Below are 21,705 nucleotides of genomic sequence, written 5' to 3'. Positions count from 1 at the left end.
ACCCATGCTCCCCAATGAGAAGCCACTGCAATCAGAAGGCCATGAACCACAGTGAGTAGCCTCCACTCAGTGAAACCAGAGAAAAGCCCGTGCAGCAATGAAGACCCAACCAAAGCCAAAAATAAAATGATTAAATAAATAAATTAAAAAAAAAAAAAAACCCTCTTACCAAAGTGAGTACAGAGGGGAATATATCTCAACATAATAAAAGCTATTTCTGACAGTCAGTCAGTCAATACAAAGTTCAACGGTGAAAACCTGAAAGCATTCCCACTAAAATCTGGAAGAAGGCAAGGATGCCAGCTCTAACCACTTCTACTCAACATAGTATTGGAAGTCCAAGCCTCAGCAATCAGACAAAAGAAAGAAAGAAAAGGTATGCAAACTGGAAGGGAAGAGGTAAAGCTGTCACTATATGCATATGACATGGTACAATATATAGAAAACCCTAAGGACCTTCACACAAAAACTACTCAATCTTATAAATGAAATCAGTAAAGCAGCAGGATATAAGATTAACATTTAGAAATCAGTGGTGTAAATTTCTTCTCATTACCAATGAAATACCAGAACGGGAATGTTAAAAAAACAATACTTTTCAAAATCACACCAAAAAAATAAAATACCTAGGAATAAACCTGACCAAAAAAGTGAAAGACTTATACACTAAGAACTGTAATATTTCAATAAAGGAAATTAAAGAGAATTCAAAGAAATCAGAAGATATCCTGTGCTCTTGAACTGAGGAAATATGCATTGTTAAAACAACAATACTACCCAAAGCAATTTACAGACTGAACGCAATCCCTATCAAATTAAATTTTTTGCAGAACTAAATTATTTGGAATAAATAATCCAAAAATTCACATGGAACCATAAAAGAACCAGAATTGCCAAAGGAATCCTGAGGGAAAAAAACAAACCAGGAGACATAACTCTCCCAGACGTCACACAACACTACAAAGTACAGTAATGCAAACAATGTGGTATTGGTACAAACAGACATCCAGATCAATGGAGCAGAACAGACAGCCCAAAAACAAACCCACACACCTAACATTGATGAATCTTCAACCAAGGAGTCAAGAATATAAAATGGGAAAAAGACAGTCTCTTCAGCAACTGGTATTGGGAAAGTTGGAGCTGTATGTAAATCAATGAAATTGGGATACACCCTCACATCATGCACAAAAATAAACTCAAAATGGCTTAAAGACAAACGTAATACATAATGCCATAAAACTTCTAGAAGGGAGCATGGGCAAAACAGTCTCGAACATAAATCGTACCAGTATTTTCTTAGGTCAGTCTACCAAAGCAATAGAAATAAAAACAAAATAAACAAATGGAAACTAATGAAACTTAAAAGATTTTTCCATAGTAAATGAAATCATAAAAAAATGAAAAAACAGCCTACAGAAGGGGAGAAAATCGTGTCCAACTCTTTGCAATCCATGGATTATAACCTGCCAGGCTCCCCTGTTCATGGGATTTTCCAGGCAAGAATACTGGAGTGGGTTGCCATTTCCTTCTCCAGGGGATCTTTCCAACCCAGGGATCAAACTCCTGCTTGGGAGGCAGATTCTGTACCACTGAGCTACCTGGGAAACCCAAAAACGACATAAAGGGGCAGTAAGCACATAACGTAACTATTAGAGAAATGCAAAAGAAAACTACAGTGAGGGCTTCCCCAGTGGCTCAGGGTAAAGAATCCACCAGACCATGCAGGAGACAGAGGTTGGATCCCTGATCTGGGAAGATCCTGCATGTTGAACAACTAAGCCCATTCGCCACAACTATGGAGCCTGTACTCTGGAGCCCAGGAGCAGTAACTACTGGGCTTGGAAGCTTCAACTACTGAAGCCCTAAAGGCCATGCTCCTGAACATAAGAAGCCACCACAATGAGAAGCCCTCGAGCACAACTAGAGAGTAGCCCCTGCTTTGTGCTACTAGAGAAAAGCCCAAACAGCAACAAAGACCCAGCATGGCCACAAATAAATAAATACAAATAAAGTGATTAAAAAAAACCAACAATGAATATCACCTCACACTGGTCAGAATGGCCATCATAGGGGGGAAAAGAACGGTCATCATTAAAAAGTCTATAAAGTAACAAATTCTGGAGAGGGTGTGGAGAAAATGGAAACCTCCTCAAGTGTTGGGAAGAACGTAAGTTCATGCAGCTACTATGGAAAAGAGCACAGAGGTTCCTCAAAAAATAAAAACAGAGTTACCCCAATCCAGCAATCCCAGTCCTGGGCATATACCCAGACAAAAGTATAATTCAAAAAGATACATGCAACCCTATGTTCATAGCAGTACTATTCACACAACAGCCAAGACAAGGAAACAACCGAAATGTCCAGTGACAGATGAATGGATAAAGATGATGTGATGCATATACACAATAGAATACTACTCAGCCATTAAAAAGAATGTAATAATGTCATTTGCAGCAACATAGATGGGCCTGGAGATTATCACACTAAGTGAAGTAAGTTCGACAGACAAAAACAAATAAACAATATCACTTATATGTGGAATCTAAAATACGGCACAAATGAACTATGTACAGGCTCAAATGGCAGAAAGTGAAGAGGAACTAAAGAGCCTCTTGATGAAAGTGAAAGAAGAGAGTGAAAAAGTTGGCTTAAAGCTCAACATTCAGAAAACAAAGATCATGGCATCTGGTCCCATCACTTCACGGGAAATAGATGGGGCAACAGTGGAAACAGTGTCAGACTTTATTTTGTTGGGCTCCAAAATCACTGCAGATGGTGACTGCAGCCATGAAATTAAAAGACGCTTACTCCTTGGAAGGAAAGTTATGACCAACCTAGATAGCATATTCAAAAGCAGAGACATTACTTTGCCAGCAAAGGTCCGTCTAGTCAAGGCTATGGTTTTTCCAGTAGTCGTGTATGGATGTGAGAGTTGGACTATAAAGAAAGCTGAGCGCCGAAGAATTGGTGCTTTTAAACTGTGGTGTTGGAGAAGACTCTTGAGAGTCCCTTGGACTGCAAGGCGATCCAACCAGTCCATCCTAAAGGAAATCAGTCCTGAGTATTCATTGGAAGGACAGATGCTGAAGCTGAAACTCCAATACTTTGGCCACCTGATGCGAAGAGCTGACTCATTGGAAAAGACCCTGATGCTAGGAAAGATTGAGGGCAGGAGAAGGAGGGGACGACAGAGGATGAGATGGCTGGATGGTATCACCAACTCGATGGACGTGAGTCTGAGTGAACTCCGGGAGTTGGTGATGGACAGGGAGGCTTGGCGTGCTGCGATTCATGGGGTCACAAAGAGTCGGACACGACTGAGCAACTGAACTGAACTGAACTGAACAGGCTCAAAGACATAGAGAACAGACCTGTGGTTGCCAAGGAGGGCGGGTAGAGGGAGCGGGAAGGACTGGGAGTTTGGGGTTAGTAGATACAAACTATATGGGCCATAGGATTGCATAGAGTTGGACTCGACTGAAGCAACTTAGCACCCACGCACGCATGCATGCATATTACATTTAGAATGAATAAATAACAATATCCTAGTACATAGCAAGGGAACTAGATCCAATTTCCTGGGATATACCATAATGGAAAAGAATATATATATATATATATATATATATATATATATATATATATATATAAAAAGAATGTGTATATGTGTATAACTGAGTCACCTTGTTGTATAGCAAAAATTAACCTAACACTATAAATTAACTATACTTCTACTAAAAAGAAAGCAGCAAGCATAAACAGGTAAAAAAGGAAAAAATAAAACAAACTCTTCTGTCTTCTGCATTGGCAAGCAGATTCTTTACCACTAGCACCACCTGGGAAGTCCTAAAATTCTTCCAATATCTCTAAAGTACAAGCAAGCAAACTTTTTTAATAGCAGTTTGAACAGAATCAACTTAGTAACTACAACTAGCTTTTAAATAAAGAAATAAAACAAAACTATAAGGACACATTGCCCAAACAGGTAAACAATGTTCAAGAAAACTCTTTCACACATATAATATATGGATTCCAATGCAAAATTAAGATCATGGCATCTGGTCCCATCACTTCACGGGAAATAGATGGGGAAACAGTGGAAACAGTGGCAGACTTTATTTTTTTGAGCTCCAAAATCACTGCAGATGGTGACTGAAGCCATGAAATTAAAAGATGCTTGCTCCTTCGAAGAAAAGTTATGACCAACCTAGACAGCATATTAAAAAGCAGAGACATTACTTTGCCCACAAAGGTCCGTCTAGTCAAAGCTATGGTTTTTCGAGTAGTCATGTATGGATGTGAGAGTTAGACTATAAAGAAAGCTGAGTGCCGAAGAATTGATGCTTTTGAACTGTAGTGTTGGAGAAGACTCTTGAGAGTCCCTTGGACTGCAAAGAGATCAAACCAGTCAATCGTAAAGGAAATCAGTCCTCTATATTCATTGGAAGGACAGATGCTGAAGCTTAAACTCCAATACTTTGGCCACCTGATGCGAAGAACTGACTCACTGGAAAAGGCCCTGCTGCAGGGAAACACTTAAAGCAGGAGGAGAAGGGAATGACAGAGGATGAGATGATTGGATGGCATCACCAACTCGATGGACATGAGTTTGAGTAAACTCCAGGAGCTGGTGATGGACATGGAGGCCTTGGTGTGCTGCAGTCCACGGGCTCGCAAAGAGCTGGACACAACTGAGCAACTGAACTGAATGTAAAATTACAGCCCCCCAAACTCTAGGACTGGGCTGCCGCAGGCCAAACTACAGGGAGAGAACACAGCCCCATCCATAAGCAGGAAATTGGACTAAAGATTTACTGAGCATGGCCCTGCCCACCGGAACAAGACCCTGTGTTCCCCACAGCCGGTCCCTCCTACGAGAAGTTTGCACAAGCCTCTTATCCTCATCCATCAAAGCACAGACAGAATGAAAACCACAATCACAGAAAACTAACCAAAATGATCACATGGCTCACAGCCTTGTCAGTCAAAGTATGAGCCACCCAAGACGAACGGGTCAAGGTGAGGAGTTCTAACAAAACGTGGTCCACCGGAGAAAAAAATGGCAAACCACTTCAGCATCATTGTCTTGAGAACCCCATGAAAAGTATGAAAAGGCAAAAAGATATGACACTGAAAGATGAACCCTCCAGCAGGTGAGCAGGTGTCCAATATGCTACTGGAGAAGAACAGAGAAATAGCTCCAGAAGGAATGAGGAAGTTGAACCAAAGCGGAAACGACGCCCAGTTGTGGATGTGTCTGGTGGTGAGAAAAAAGTTCAATGCTATGAAGAGCAATTACTGCATAGGAACCTGGCATGTCAGGCCCATGAATCAAGGTAAATTGAAGTGGTCAAACGGGATGGCAAGAGTAAACATCGACATTTTAGTAATCAGTGAACTAAAATGGATGGGAATGGGTGGATTTAATTCAGATGACCATTATAACCTGCCGTAAGCAAGAATCCCTTAGAAGAAATGGAGTAGTCCTCATAGTCAACAAAAGAGTCCAAAATGCAGTACTTGGGTGCAATCTCAAGAATGACAGAAAGATCTCTGTTCATTTCCAAGGCAAACCATTCAATATCACAGTAATCCAAGTCTATGCCCCAACCACTAACGCCAATGAAGCTGAAGTTGAACGGTTCTATGATGACCTACAAGACCTTCTAGAACTAACACCCCAAAAAAGATGTCCTTTTCATCATAGGGGACTGGAATGCAAAAGTAGGAAGTCAAGAGATACCTGGAGTAAAAGGCAAGTTTGACCTTGGAGCACAAAATGAAGCAGGGCAAAAGCTAACAGAGTTTTGCCAAGAGAACACACTGTTCACAGCAAACACCCTCTTCCAACAACACCGTATGTCTACATATGGACATCACCAGATGGTCAATACAGAAATCAGACTGATTATATTCTTTGCAGCTGAAAATGGAGAAGCTCTATACAGTCAGCAAAATCACGACGTGGAGCTGACTGTGGCTCAGACCATGAGCTCCTTAATGCAAAATTCAGGCTCAAATAGAAGACAGTAGGGAAAATCACTAGGCCATTCAAGTATGACCTAAATCAAATCCCTTAGGATTATACAGTCAGATCAGATCAAATCAGATCAGTCGCTCAGTCATGTCCGACTCTTTGCGACCCCATGAAATTGCAGCACGCCAGGCCTCCCTGTCCATCACCAACTCCCGGAGTTCACTGAGAGTAGAAGTTACAAACAGATTCCAGGGATTAATCTGACAGAGTGCTTGAAGAACTATGGAGGAGGTTCCTAACATTGTATAGGAGGTGGTGACTAAAACCATCCCCAAGAAAAAAAAATGAAGCAAGACAAAATGGTTGTCTGAGGAGGCCTTACAAACAGCTGAGAAAAGAAGAGAAGCAAAAGACAAAGGAGAAAAGGAAAAATATACCAAACTGCATGCAGAGTTCCAAAGAATAGCAAGGAAAGATAAGAAAACCTTTTTAAGTGAACAATGCAAAGAAATAAAGGAAAATAAGAGACTGGGAAAGACTTGAGATCTCCTCAAGAAAATTAGAGATACCAAGGGAAAATTTCATGCAAAGATGGACAGAAATGGTGTAGATAAAACAGAAGCAGAAGATATTAAGAAAAGGTGGCAAGAATATAGAGCTATACAAAAAGGTATTAATGACCCTGATAACCAAGATGGTGTAATCACCCACCTAGAGCCAGACATCCTGGAGAATGAAGTCAAGTGGGCCACAGGAAGCATTACTACTAACAAAGCTGGTGGAGGTGATGAAATTCCAGCTGAGCTATTTCAAATCCTAAAAGATGATGCTGTGAAAGTGCTCCACTCGATATGCCAGCAGATTTGGAAAATTCAGCAGTGGCCACAGGACTGGAAAAGGTCAGTTTTCATTCCAATCCCAAAAAAGGGGAATGCCAAGGAATGTTCAAACTACCACACAATCGCACTCATTTCACATGCTAGCAAAGTAATGCTCCAAATTCTCCAAGCGAGGCTTCAACAGTACATGAATGAAGAACTTCCAGATGTACAAGCCAGATTTAGAAAAGGCATCAAATTGCCAACATACACTGGATCATAGAGAAAGCAAGGGAATTCCAGAAAAACATGTACTTCTGTCTCACTGACACCGCTAAAACCTTTGACTGTGTGAATCACAACAAACCATGCTTCTGCTGCTGTTGCTAAGTCGCTTCAGTCGTGTCCAACTCTGTGCAACCCCATAGATGGCAGCCCACCAGGCTCCCCTGTTTCAGGGATTCTCAAGGCAAGAACACTGGAGTGGGTTGTCAGTTCCTTCTCTACAACAAACCATGGAAAATTCTTAAAGAGATGCAAATGCCAGTCAGTCCACCTTACCTGCCTCCTGAGAAACCTGCATGCAGGTCAAGAAGCAACAGTTAGAACCAGACATGGAACAAAGACTGGTTCCAAATTGGGAAAGGAGTACATCAAGGCTGTATATTATCACCCTGTTTATTTAACTTACATGCAGAGTACATCACGCGAAATGTCGGGCTAGATAAAGCACAAGCTGCAATAACCTCAGGTACACAGATGACACCACCCCAATGGCAGAAAGCAAAGAGGAATTGAAGAGCCTCTTGATGAGAGTCAAAGAGGAGAGTGAAAAAGCTGGCTTAAATTTCAACATTCAAAAAACTAAGATCATGGCATCTGGTCCCATCAGTCTCATCACTTCATGGCAAATAGATGGGGAAAAAGTATAAACAGTGACAGATTTTATTTTCCTGGGCTCCTGATGTCTGCTGACAGTGACTGCAGCCATGAAATTAAAAGACGCTTGCTCCTTGGAAGAAAAGTTATGACAAACCTAGACAGCTTATTTAAAAGCATAAACATTACTTTGCTGACAAAGGTCCATATAGTCAAACCTATGGCTTTTCAAGTATTTATGTATGGATGTGAGAGTTGGACCGTAAAGAAGGCTGAGCACTGAAGAATTGATGCTTTTGAACTGTGGTGTTGGAGAACAGTCTTGAGAGTCCTTTGGATGGCAAGGAGATCAAACCAGTCAATCCTAAAGAAAATCAATCCTGAATATTCATTGGAAGCACTGATACTGAAGCTGAAGCTCTAATACTTTGACCACCTGATGGGAAGAGCTGACTCACTGGAAAAGACCCTGATGCTGGGAAAGACTGAAGGCAAGAGGAGAAGACTATAAGATTGTACCTAACATTACTAACTAAACCGATAATTGCTAGAAATAATTATGATCCTGCTACGCCATGATGATACCACATAAGTTCTTCTGCCACTTTAAAGTCAAATTCCCTTCAAACAACAACTCAGAACCACAGAGCCCACATGCCGCAACTTAAGACTGAAGATTCCTCATGCCACAACTAAGACCCGACATAGCCAAATAAATAAGTAAATAAAAAAAGATATGTTTTAAAAACTACAACGAGGTATCACCTCACACCGGTCTGAACAGCCATCATCAAAAAATCCATAAAGTATAAATGCTGGTGAGGGTGTGGAGAAAAGGGAAATCTCCTACATTGTTGGTAGAAATGTAAATTGGTACAGCTACTATGGAATATGGAGGTTGCTGAAAAACCTAGAAATAGAGCTAGAAAAACCTAGAAATAGAAACATGAGCCAGCAATCCCACTCCTGGATATATAACCAGAGAAAACCGTAATTCAAAAGGATGCCCACACTGCGATGCGGCACTATTTACAATAGCCAGGACATGGAAGCAACCTCAACATTCATCAACAGAGGAATAAAGATGTGGTACAAGTATACAACAAAACATAACTCAGTAATAAAAAGGACTAAAATAATGCCATTTACAGCAACATGAATGGACTTCGAGACTGGCATATGGAGTGAAGGAAGTCAGTATGAGAAAGATAAGGATAACATAGCTTATATGCGGAATCTAGAAAAATGTTACAGATGAACTTATCTGCAAAGCAGAAACAGAGTCACAAATGACAGATGTGGAAAACAAACTTACGGTTACCAAGGAGGAAAGGGGAAGGTGGGATGAAATGGGAGACTGGGATTGACATATATACTATATGACATATTACTATACATAATATAGGTAACTAATGAGAACCTACTGTATCGCACAGGGAACTTTACTCAATGCTCTGTGGTGACCTAAATGGAAAGAAAACCTAAAAAAGGGTGGCCATATGCATACACATAACTGATTTATCTTGCTGTACAACAGAAACTAACATAACATTGTAAAGAAACAATTAAATTTTTTCAACTAAAAAAAAATAAGAGTTTGGATAGGATCAAAAATCCATTCTAAAAATATGATTTAAGATTTTAAAAATACTGTACACACAAGTAGCAAATACTATTTAAGTACTCACTAAATAGTTACTTTAATTTTTTCTTGTTTTCTTAAGTTTTTATAATATAGATTGCTACTATAATAAAATATAATAAGAAAAAACTGTAACAATTATTTTAATAAAGAAAAATCAAACAGAGCACCATTCAATTAAATAATAAAATGATGGGACTTTCCCCTGGTGGTCCAGTAGTTAAGAACCCACCAAGCAATGCAGGGGATGCAGGTTTGATCCCTGGTCAGGAAACTAAGGGGCTTTGTGGTGGCTCAAGCAGGAAAAGAATCTGCCTGCAATGCAGGAAACCCAGGTTCAATCCCTGGGTTGAGAAGATCCTCTGGAGAAGGGAATGGATCCCCATTCCAGTATTCTTGCCTGGAGAACTCCATCGACAGAGGAGCCTAGCAGGCTACAGTTCATGCGGTGGCAGAGTCCGACACAACTGAGCAACTACCACACACACACAGACAGGAAACTAAGATTCCACATGCTGCAGAGCAACTAAGCCCGACAGTCACAACTACGGAGCCCACCAGCCCCAACTAGAGAGCCTGTGCGCTGCAACAGAAGATCCCACATGACGCAACAGGGGCCCCACGCGCCGGGTACCACAACCAAGACCTGACGCAACCAACAAATAAACATTTTTTGAAAATTTAATGAACCGATGACTTTTCTTTTTAGTAAGTACCTTTTCTTGAAAGACAACAGCAGTTTCCAGCCCTGGCATGATGTCCAGTAGGAGTCTGCAAGCTGCAGTGTTTAAAGGGGGCTCTCGGCTTGTCATCACATATGCATTCACCAGCTGTAAAGAAGAGTGATACTTTTCATCTGAAATTCAACCCAATCAAATTAATGAAGTCTAGTAAATCCATACCATATTCCCATAGCTTGCCTACAGAATATTAAAGAAGACTGTAAGACTATACCTAACATTACTAACTAAACCTATAATTACTGGAAATATGATCCTGCTATGCCATGATACCATACAAGTTCTTCTGTCACTTTAAAGTCATATTCCCTTCAAACAACAACTCAGCAACCACAGAAATTAAAACTCAAGAGTTATCACAAAAAAATCACCTCCCATGCTTATACTTTTTTAGAAAGACAAAACAGGGCAAAACAAGCCTCCCCTCACCCCTCCCTGATTCTTGACAATGATTAATGACAAAACTTTGAGTTTTATATTTTATATATATATATTTTTTATTTTATTTTATATATTAATAATGCTTTCTTTTTGGCACTCATCAGATAAAAAAACACTGGATCTCTAAGTGTCACCGTGTTCTGTTACTGGATATACAATAGTGATAAGACACAGTCCCATCACCAAAAGCTTCAGAATCCAAAAAAGGTGACAGCTGGGAAAAACAAGTATCGTAAGTACAGGATGCCACAGAAGCCTGGAGGAGATCATAAAGCTTGCAAAGGAATCAGTAAAGGCTGCAGAGAGGAAGGGGTTCCAGCAAGAACATGAAGGACAAGGAGGAACAGCTAATGAGGGGTGAAAAGGAAAGGAGGCAAAGGGCAAGAACTAAAAATTGAAAGAACAAAGGCCATGACAAACAGGTTTATAAACCAAAATAAGAAATTTAAAGTTCATCGTGAAAGCAATGGGAAACCACTAATGCATTTTAAGCAAGACAGTGAGTGCCATGATCACTTTTTGCATTTGATAAAGAATGGGTTGGAGGAAGACAAGATAAGAAGAGAAACCAATTAAGAGGCTATTGCAGTACCAACAGAGATATGGTGGTGGTTAGCCTAAGGTCTGGGAACAAGGGCAGAAAGAAGTCGAGGAATTTGTGAAGGCTAAGGGGTAGGGATCCATAAGAGCTGTTAACTTAACTGAATAAGAGAGCTTAGAGGAATAAAGGGGGCTTTCCCGGTGGCGCCAGTGGTAAACAATCAGGAGATGCCAATGCAGGAGACTCAAAAGATGCAGGTTCGATTTCTGGGTCGGGAAAATCCCCTGGAGGAGGAAATGGTAACCTGCTCCAGTATTCTTGCTGGGAAAAATCCCATGGACAGAAGAGCCCAGTGGGCTACAGTCCATGGGGTCACAAAGATGAGTCAGACATGACTGAGCATGCACACACGCTAGAGGAATAAAGGAACTTCTAGCTGGTTAGGAAAGGACACCATTACTGAGCTAGAGAATAAGAGAAACAGACTACGGGGCAAGCAATTAGACATGCAGAACTCAAGGTGCCTTTGGGAAATATCCATGTGGGGATTAGAAGGCAAGCTGGAAGTGACGTGAAGCAGAGGAGAGCTACCAGTGAAAGAGAAGTAAAACTGAGAATTTAGATAGACAGTAACTACTGAGCCCTCATGTGCCAGGTTCTACACCAAGCACTTTTCAGACTTAATTTCATTCAAGGATTATAAAAATATTTTAAGGTTAATCACTACCATCCCCATTTTATAGATTAGAGAAATAAAGCTTAGAGAGGCTTAAGCTGCCCACAGATCAAAATGTCAAAGAAAAGTAGAGCTGCATTTAAACCCCAAACATGGACCCCAAAGCCCATGCTCTCAAGTATCATGCTATTTGCCTCCAAAAACAAACGTAATTATTACTATGAATTATTACTATGTTTAGGAGCTGTAATACATACTTTTCCCCCTCATTTACTCAACAGACCTGAGTGAAATACCTCAGGTTATTTGACTTCCTTTCCTTCCTTTCCTCCCTCCACATGTCCAGTGCACAGCATGCACACACACAGTGTGCACACCCAGTGTCAGTGCAGAAGCATGCTGCACACACCACTCTTAATTTTTCCATTCAGGAATCCAAGAGAACTTCTATATTTCCAAATTCAAAATCATCTCACTCCAGTATGAGCATAGATGCCTTGAGAACCCTCATCAATATGCAACTGAACACCAAAGAGAAAATACCCTGGCCACAGCCAGGACTTTGGTAATGAAGAAGTCCATAATTAGTCTTATTTTAGTCTGGTATTGAACCAATACCAGTCTTATTTTAGTCTGGTATTGAACCAATACCAGTCTTATTTTAGTCTGGTATTGAACCAATACCAGATTAAAAAATCTATGCACTCTATTCCCAACTTTGTCAAGGCCTCAGGAGAAAGTAGACAATTTACAGAAAAATAAAGGTAAAGCATCTGTTGATGATAATCTCTGGAGAAAAGTAAGAAGGAAACCTACTGCATTCATGAAATCATCATTCTTGAAGAGTATTCTCAGCAAATGGCCCAGCATACACTCTGGATCAGCTCGACCTGCCGAAAGAAGAGGGGAGGAGCAAAGGAATGAGTAAGTCATCCCAGTTAAGCAACTCAGACCTCTGGAAAGGAACAAGGGTGGTTTTAAGTACCATTAAAAGGCCAGCAAAAATTAACAGAAACGAAGAAAAGATTCTCTTGATGAACTAGATCTCATAAGAAGCATTCTTTAAAACTAAAAATGACAAAAACTTCAAACACTGCTTTCTAACCTTCCCATCTCCCAGTATACTGTCTACACATCAAGGCCAAATTAAACAAATGAGCACAAGACCCAGACTAGCGTCACTCAGAGTATACAAGGTCTATGGAAGAATCATAAAGGATCCTAAGAGAATGTAAACACCTGACCTCCCAAAGAGAAAAAGGAAGGAAGCATAGCTTCTCTTGATGGGTGGCCTGGAGTGAAAACAGGCTCCAAGCCCAGTCTCTCAGCTATAATGCCAACAGCAGCAGCAGTACGTCCTCAAACCTGTAACAACAGGCCAGGTTTGAGGGCGAGGGGAGTCCCACCAAGCAATCACCTAATGCTAAAGATAAAGTGAACTTGGTCATCTTAACTTCTGAGCTCCTAGAAATACAAAGGAGGCCAGAAATCTAGGATTTACTCAATACACAGCCTAAAAATGAAAGAATTTGCTAATCGTTGGGAAAATTATTGGTTTGCTTTTAAAACAGGTATCATCTATTTTATTTAATTTTCCTTTTAGAGTGGCAAGTTTAGTCAAAGGATAGAGTTTCAGATGAAGATATAAATTGCCAATAAAAAGTTTTTACCAACCTGTAATTAATACCCCAAAGTACTTCACAGAACAGAAGTTAGAGAATGGCATCAGAAAAACAAATGTGGACCTCAGATTACCTAACTTTCTGTTTATAAATGATGAAACTAAGACCCTTATTCTTTTTTAAAGAAATTATGCCTAGTGACAAATAATGTTTTAATATAAGAGACAGAGGAAATAAATTGTCTTTAAATCTCTACTGAAAAAAGGCATTCTTCTCTCCCTTCTTCCTTGTTACCATTTCATCCTTTCCAAGGCAGTGTCACTAAGCATGATCATCTCTTTTAATTCTTTTCACAATCCCATGAATTACTTTATTTTCACTCTCCCACTTTTTCTTGCTCTTACTGCCTTACTGAAGATGTGAGTTCATTAAGCAAATAGTTCTCAAAATCACAAGTGGGGATATCTAGGACAAGAGCAGCAGGTAACATCACATAATAACTAGACACTCAATCTGAAATGCCTAGCTCACTTACATTTGGGAATAAAAGTCTAAGAAACAGAAGTATAACACTGGTACATTCAGGTGGATATACAATGTTCTTATTTTTATTAAGTTCCACTCATTCTCACTGTCTCTCCACTTACAAGATCTGTCTCTTCTCTCCAAAAAGAACTGCTTCTGGTTTTATAAAGAGAAAATTTATATGCTGCGTGGACCCATATGACTTAAGTTGTGCCCCCTGGTAATCTACCTTCGGACATAAAATGGCAGTCTCGAGTCCCACATAGTTCTGTACTGTAGCAAATTCCATGCCAAACCAGGCTAGGTCTTCATGGCTCACTGACCCAAAGAAAATCACGTTAACCTGAGGTAGCATATTTTAGCTACTGGAACATTAAAGTAGACACCAAGAAGTCCATTTATTATTCAAGGTTCCAAGTATCAATTTCATAACTAAAAGGCATTAAATGCATTCTCAACCACATTTCCCCATTAGTAAAAGGATAATTATTGTTGTTAGAAAGATGAAGGCACACAGAGTATAACATCTTCTGGTTCCAAAGTCAAAAAGAGAGAACATTTTTCTTCCTTTTAAATCTTTGTAATCATTTCAACTAATAAGGTATATCTATATAATCTAATTCCTTTAAGTACTTGATAAATATTAAAAATATTTCCATTTTTCCAGGAATGTATTTTTCCTTGCTGCCCCCATCTTGAGCAATATTTTAAGAAATTCTATTTCAAGTGAAAAATAGTCCTTATAGTAAGCAGTTTTCTTTTGTAAGAAAATTAGAGCCAGAATTAAGAAAACACAGATCTCACCAGGATGCCGATCATCAAATGGGTCTGGATCCCCCTTACGATATTCTTCAGTTTCTTTTTCAATCAATTCAGACATCCTAATACAAAGGGAAGACAAGGTCAATGCTAAACAAGCATACGAAAAAAAAAGATGTACCACCACCTACAATAGTCAACGCAACCGTCAAGGTACAAAATAAAAGCAAAAAATTAGGAAGAGGGTGTTGTCCTGACAAACATAAAGATCTAACCAACCATCTCATAAAACAATTTCCACTCCCAAATTCATTCTTCTCTCCAACTCTCCTGTCTCAAAAAACAGCACTACTATCCCCTCAGAAGCCAAAAGCCCAGGAGACATCCTTAAATCCTTCCTTTTTCTCCCCTTCCCCATTGCAGTAATTCTTATTAGCTCTACCTAACAAAATATCTCCTGACTTCAATCATTTCTTTAAGTCTTGACCAGAAATGTCCAGACCATACTATTTTGGACTCTCTACTCTCAAAACAGCAGACTTCAGACCTTTCTACTGTTTTTGACTTTTTTCAAATTACTTACCCTCTCTGTGCCTAACCTGTAATATGAGGATAACAGTGTGTATCTTAGAGTTTCCCTGAGGTTTAACTTGATATATATGCACTCTGCTTAGAACAGAGCTTGACATCAGAACTACTTAGGTGTTGTTCCTATGAAAACTGGGAATCAAAAACAAAGGGAGGGTTCATGAGGGAGGGGACATATGTATACTTATGGCTGATTCATGTGGATATATGGCAAAAAACAACACAATATTGTAAAGCAATTATCCTCCAATTAAAAATAAACAAATTAGGGGGAAAAAAAGAACAAATGTGGCTCCTTCAATGGCTTAGTGGTAAAGGATTCACCTGCGAATGCAGGAGACATGGGTTCATCCCTGATCCAGGAAGAACCCACAAGGTCCCCGAAGACTTGGAGCAACTGTGTAAGTCCATGCGCCACAATTATTGAGCCTGGGAGCTACAATTACCGAGCCCATGCGCCCTAGAGCTGGTGCAACCCAAGCGAAGCTCACACGCTGCAATGAAGACCCAGCACAGCCAAAAATAAATAAATAAAATTATTATTTAAAAAAAAAAGAAAACCAGTCAATCTAAGGCAAATACTGATGTGATGCAGCAGGAGGGAGCCTTCTGGAGGTAGTTCTCAAGTTCTATAACTTGATCTAGGTGGTGGTTTTACAAGTAAAGATTCTATCAGAGCATTATACAACACACAGTCATAGCTTGGCATCTGTAAGGAATTGGTTCCAGGACCTCCCAGGGACACTAAAATCCTCTGTCAAGTCCTTTATATAAAAATGGCAGAGTACAGTTGGCCCTCCACATTCACAGATTCAAGCAACCATGGGTCAACTATAAATTACTGCACTGGTCAAAATGCTCATTCAGGTTTTTCTGTAACCTCTTACAGAAAATACTGTAGGAAATAACCAGTGAACTAACAGACCCACAGTCTGGAGGACGGTAGGCATTCTGCCCCATCTAAAATATACTTTTAACTCATCCTACTGGATCTTTAAATTCTCAGTCTAGCCTTGAAGATACTTTTTACGATCTTTGCTCCATGTAATTTTAGCTTCCATTCCTAACATATATTCACCCTGCACTCTGGTGGAGCCCATTTCATCCCTGCCACAGAAACATGCCGTTCATTCTCCCCTAGATAGATACCCTTTTCAGGCACATTTTCACTTTTCCTAGAAAACCTTGTCTTCTTTGCTTTTCATCAATATATATTCTAACAACTTTCAAGCCCCTGTTCCAAGGAACCTTACCACATACTATATTGGAAGGCCCACTGGATTTGGAGTGAAAACCCAGTACCCTAATCTTAGCTTTCTACTGCCTGGCTATACAGGCAGTCTTTTTCAAGTAGCTCAGAGGATGGCTACCTTTTAACAATGTGGCTGTCAGTGATAGTTTTACTAACAAATGAGGAAGCTGTCCTGATAAACAAAAGGTCCTCAAACACTTGAGTGAATAGAAGAAACAGGCTTATTCAAATTCTTTCCATTTTTCTAAGCCCTGGAATATTCACAAACCATCTGCCCGATCTAGCACTTTATTACCTACTATTCTGTAACACTACCCACTTTTTTTTTTTTTTTTACCCACTTTTTTTTAGATCCATTTAGTTGCCTCCCAGATAGTTACCTTCTTGAACATAGGGTTCTGCTGAATAGCACAGTATAATGACAAAGTTCAGGGTCAAATATGATAAATAATATGAAATAATCCTGAAAATACAGTAACTTGTTTTTGGCCTCACCACACAGCATGCAGGATCTTAGTTCCCCAACCAGGTATTGAACCTGGGCCCTTGGCAGTGGAAGTGCTGAGTCCTAACTACTGGATCACCAGGGAATCCCCAAAAATAAAACATTAAAAAACATTTTTTGAGAAATTTAGTGAGTCTACCATGAACAGTACCATTTATCACTCTCTCCGCCTTTCAAAATTACATCAATCAATAATCCACATGTTAAATGCACAATATTTAAGATTCTTTAATTCATATGGCTACATTTCAAGTAGCTTGTGATTAGTAATTCTTAATCTCCAATGCCTCTACAAATGCAAATCCACTTTCCACCAGTCAGCAAAAATCCTTTCCCTAAAATACAAAACTGTACTTTCACATGTTTCGCATCAAGAGCAGTTATGAACAAAGCATTTATCCCTGTTTAACCTTTCATAAGACCATAGTTCTCTTTATCCCTAGAGAATAGATCATTGCATAAACAAAATTTTTTTTCTGTTATATCAAAGATTAGATATTAAACAGCCTGTTGTTTCAAAGACTTCCTGTTAACAAAAATCACGGGTATCCCTCCCTAGTCTATTTTTCACTCTCTCTCCTCAACACAGTCATTCAATAAAATTATGTACCACACAGTTCACTACGTACCAGGCAAAGGGCAAGTCTTCACTGTCTGAAGAGACACGAGGAGACACCAATAAAAATGGGAAGTACTTGCCCTCAGAAAACTTAGAGTTTAGTAAGGAGACACATGTAAAATGATAATTACAGTACAAGTGGTAATTAAAATGAGAGAAAGATTTTTTAATCAAAATATAGTTGATTTACAATGTTAATTACCACTGTACAGCAAAGTGATTCAGTTATACATATTCGTACATGTATTCCATTTTTAAATATCCTTTTCCATTATGGTTTATCATGATATTGAATATAATTCTCTGTGCTACAGTAAGACCTTTTTGTTTATCTATTCTATATATAAAAGCCTAGATTTGCTAACCCCAACCTCCCATTCCACCCCTCTCCCAACTCCCTCCCCTCCCCTCAGCAACCACCAGTCTGTTTTTCTATGTCCATGATTCCATTTCTGCTTCATAGACAGGTTCATTGGGTCATATTGTGTCATATTTAAGAATTCATGTATAAGTGGTATCATATGGTATTTACAGACATGATTCTTGAACTGCTTCCTGAAAAGACTAGAGCTTGCCAGGCAGATATACCAAAGAAAGGTTTTTCAAGCCAAAGAAACAGCAAATATAAAGGCAAACAGACACTGGAAAACATGGTACTATTCCTCAATAAAAAAGAACAACACTATGAGGCAGAAAAAGGAAGTAGGGGCCAAATTATAAACAGCATCATAAGACACTCTAAAGTTTACATTTCATTTTGTAGGAAACGAGAGCCAGAAAAGAATTACAAGTTGAGGTATGACAATCAGATTTGTGTGTGAAAAAGATAAATCTTTCAGCAAAGAGGATGTTGTATTAGAAGAGGGTAAACTGGAGACAGGGATAATGCACGCTGCCTAATAAGTCAGCCAAGATATGATCAATACCTAATGAAGAGACAGGGAAGGGGAACAAGAGGAAGCAGAAATCCTCAGGGCTTGGTGACTAGGTTGTGCTAGGAAAGGAATACACTAGGGAGGATGGTTTTCAGATTTTAGTTTAATGCCAGTCCAGGTTCAATGCACGATGCTGGATGCTTGGGGCTGGTGCACTGGGACGACCCAGAGGGATGGTATGGGGAGGGAGGAGGGAAGAGGGTTCAGGATAAATTTTAAGAAAAATTATTAAAAGTAAAAAATAAAAATAAAAAAAATAAATAAAATGCCAAAAAAAAAGAAAAAAAGAAAGAAAAAAAAAAACCATTTGCACCAAGGCAGGGAGTACAAAAGTACACGCTGTGAATGAAGACGGAGGCAGGATGATGACAAGAAGCTCTATTTTGGACACAGTGTGTTTCAAGTGTCTGTGGAACAACCAGGAAAGGATGTATACACCAGTAGCTGAGAAATGGGTCTAAAATTTTTATAAAGAGGAGCCTGAGGTAGAAAGAGACTGAGAATAATTTTTTAAATCATGGACAGAGGTGAAACTAGGTAAAATATCTAGCGTGAAGAGAGAAAAGAACCACCAACAAAACTCTGGAGCTAAAACACTGGCAGGAGAAGAACCTAGGAAAGAGCATGACAACAAAAGAGCCTGAGAGGAAAAGGAAGCAATTTTAAAAGCTTCAGGACAGAGACATAAAGACTAGTTCTGACAGGGAAAAAAAATGTATTAAGAATTCACAAAATGATAATGTTCTACACTATTCTCCAATGTTTCTTTTTTGCCACGTTGCACAGCTTGCAGGATCTCAGTTCACCAATTAGGTGCTGAGCCTGTGCCCCTGGCAGTGAAAGCCCTGAATAATAACCACTGGACCACCTGGAAATCCCCAAATTTCCTTTAAAAGAAAAAACACTTAATTGGTCATACCTGGTAAGGATGGGTACCATGTCCTGCCCACTGCCATGTTCCTTTTCCCACTGCTCCAACAGCGTAGTGAGCTCAGCTTTGGAGTCCACATGGACCGCTACTGTAGTCATGGCTTGACCTGGGAAGAAGCAAAACACAAACACACAAATGAACACAGGCAAATAAACCTGACAGACTTTCTACAAAAGGGAAAATGAGGAGGGAGGGAAAAAAAGGATGAACAAACAAGGAAGTTAAAAGTATGCGAAATTTAACCCTTGGATAATTTTATTTGTGGTACAGTGCAAAATCTGGGACTGGGGACCTGGATACTCATAAAGGTCTGACAAACAAGTCTGTTCACCTTTCTCAAGCTGTTTGCTAGACTTTGGGAACTGGATCAAAATCATGATTTTTAACCTTTCTATGAGCAGGAATTCCTAAGAATCAGGCAAAACCTATGGTTTCTCTCTCCTCTCAGAAACACACATACATGTATCCCTGCTTTTCAGAAGTTCACTTTATGCCACATCATTTTTATGGCATCACTGACTCAATGGACACGAGTCTGAGCAAACTCCTGGAGACAGTGAAGGACAGGGAAGCCTGGCATGCTGCAGTTTTCTCAGCTCAGAGAGTCAAACACGGCTTAGCAACTGAACAATTTTTATGAAAGACCTATATTAGTATGTTTTGCTAACCCAAAGAAATCTGAAGAGGATATTGTGTTGGTTTCGCAGCAAGCCATTCTCACTGCTGCAACTCCAAGCAGAGAAAGGCGCCACCAAGCTCCTTTCATACGAACTACACTCAGCAATAAGCTACTACAGCTCTGAACTGTGCCTACGAGCATCTGGGCTTTATCTCAATCTTTGTGCATCCGTTAGCAAGACGTGTCCTAAGGCAACTGCTTCACTTTATGTCATTTCAGTTCATGAAAGGTCTCACAGGGACACTCTACAACCTGTATCTGTACATTATTATGTACAATAATCCCAAATCTAGATCTGAGGTCCAAATCTGTGAAGCTGCTCTTTTTTTTAAGACACAAAATATAGCAAATATTCCCAGAAAGACTGTGGGGAAAATTCTATGAAAGATAAGTAACACATTCCTGTTAATTCTTAACAAAAGATCAAGAAATGAAGTGGTTATCATTACCAACATGAAAGCTGGGAAGGAATATTATAAACTAATTTGTTCTTCAGGCTTCCTAATCTATCTCACAGCTCCTGGAAGGAGGATAACAGGCTAGAGAAAGGCAGAAAAAGTTGCTGAGCTGAGTGATGAGCCCAGGGGTGCAGGGCAGGGAGGTGAGACAGGCTCTGGAGCAGCCATATGAGACATCGACTTGGGGAAGAGAGGTTTACAAGTGATTCCAGAAGGGATAAATGAGACCCAAATGTTCAGATAGTTTACTTCTCTTGCCAAAGCAGTCTTAGGATCAAAATGTCAAATCCTGACATGCAAATGTATATTTTCACAGACACAGCAACCATTCTATAAAAAACTTTGTCCAAAAAAAAAAAATCACTAGCTCATCTAGGATTATTTGTTCTTTGTTCTAAAGGCATCTGACGTAAGACCAAAGAAATACATTTACCATCAACCCTCTAAATTTTGGGCTTCCCTCATAGCTCAGTTGGTAAAGAACCTGCCTGCAGTACAGGAGACCTGGGTTCGATTCCTGAGTCAGGAAGATTCCCTGGAAAAGGAAATGGCAACCCACTCCAGTATTCTTGCCTGGAAAAGCCCATGGACAGAGGAGCCTGGCAGGCTACAGTCCATGGGGTTGCAAGAGTAGGGGACACAACTTAGAGACTAAACCACCACCACCACTCTAAATTTAAACATTTATCTTTTAATCAAATTGAGGCAATTCTAATAGTAGACAGTGATTCCTGTCACCTGAGCTACCCCTAAATCCAAAGAATATTTTCAAAACAAAGTTAAAATGCTTCTTTTCTACAAAGAATCCACATTTTCAGTTTTATAGCCAAAGACACAAGAGAAATACTGCAAATGTGACCAAATAATATGGACTTGTGACTTCAACTTGAGAAGACCCAAGGTATATTTTTGACTGCAACCTAACTATAAATGCATTTTTAAAAATAAATTTACTTAGAATGAAGTGTAGTCGCTCAGTCATGTCTGACTCTTTGAGAGCCCATGGACTATAGCTTGGCAGGCTCCCTGTCCATAGTATTCTCCAGGCAAGAATACTGGAATGGGTCACCGTTCCCTTTTCCAGGGGATCTTCCAAACCCAGGGATCGAACCCAG

The 21,705-nt window shown here is 39.7% G+C and overlaps 1 protein-coding gene across 5 annotated transcripts in view; it reads right to left on the bottom strand.

Annotated features, from left to right (window-relative positions):
• The window catches only part of DCAF1 (DDB1 and CUL4 associated factor 1), an 89,611-nt gene that overhangs the window by 61,078 nt on the left and 6,828 nt on the right, over window positions 1–21,705 (bottom strand). For all 5 annotated transcript variants that reach the window (XM_061397484.1, XM_061397481.1, XM_061397485.1 and 2 more), the window contains 4 exons: window positions 19,442–19,559; window positions 14,669–14,745; window positions 12,534–12,607; window positions 10,036–10,149 (listed from right to left, as the gene is read on the bottom strand). In XM_061397484.1, the coding sequence (XP_061253468.1) occupies window positions 10,036–10,149; window positions 12,534–12,607; window positions 14,669–14,745; window positions 19,442–19,551 (375 nt within the window). In that variant the 5' untranslated portion in view covers window positions 19,552–19,559. The remainder of the gene's footprint in view (window positions 1–10,035; window positions 10,150–12,533; window positions 12,608–14,668; window positions 14,746–19,441; window positions 19,560–21,705) is intronic.

This window comes from Bos javanicus, chromosome 22 (genome assembly GCF_032452875.1).
Source record: "Bos javanicus breed banteng chromosome 22, ARS-OSU_banteng_1.0, whole genome shotgun sequence".
In the NCBI taxonomy this organism is placed as follows: domain Eukaryota; kingdom Metazoa; phylum Chordata; class Mammalia; order Artiodactyla; family Bovidae; genus Bos; species Bos javanicus.
Note: the sequence above shows the minus strand (reverse complement) of the source record. Positions and strands in the feature narration are given on the sequence as shown.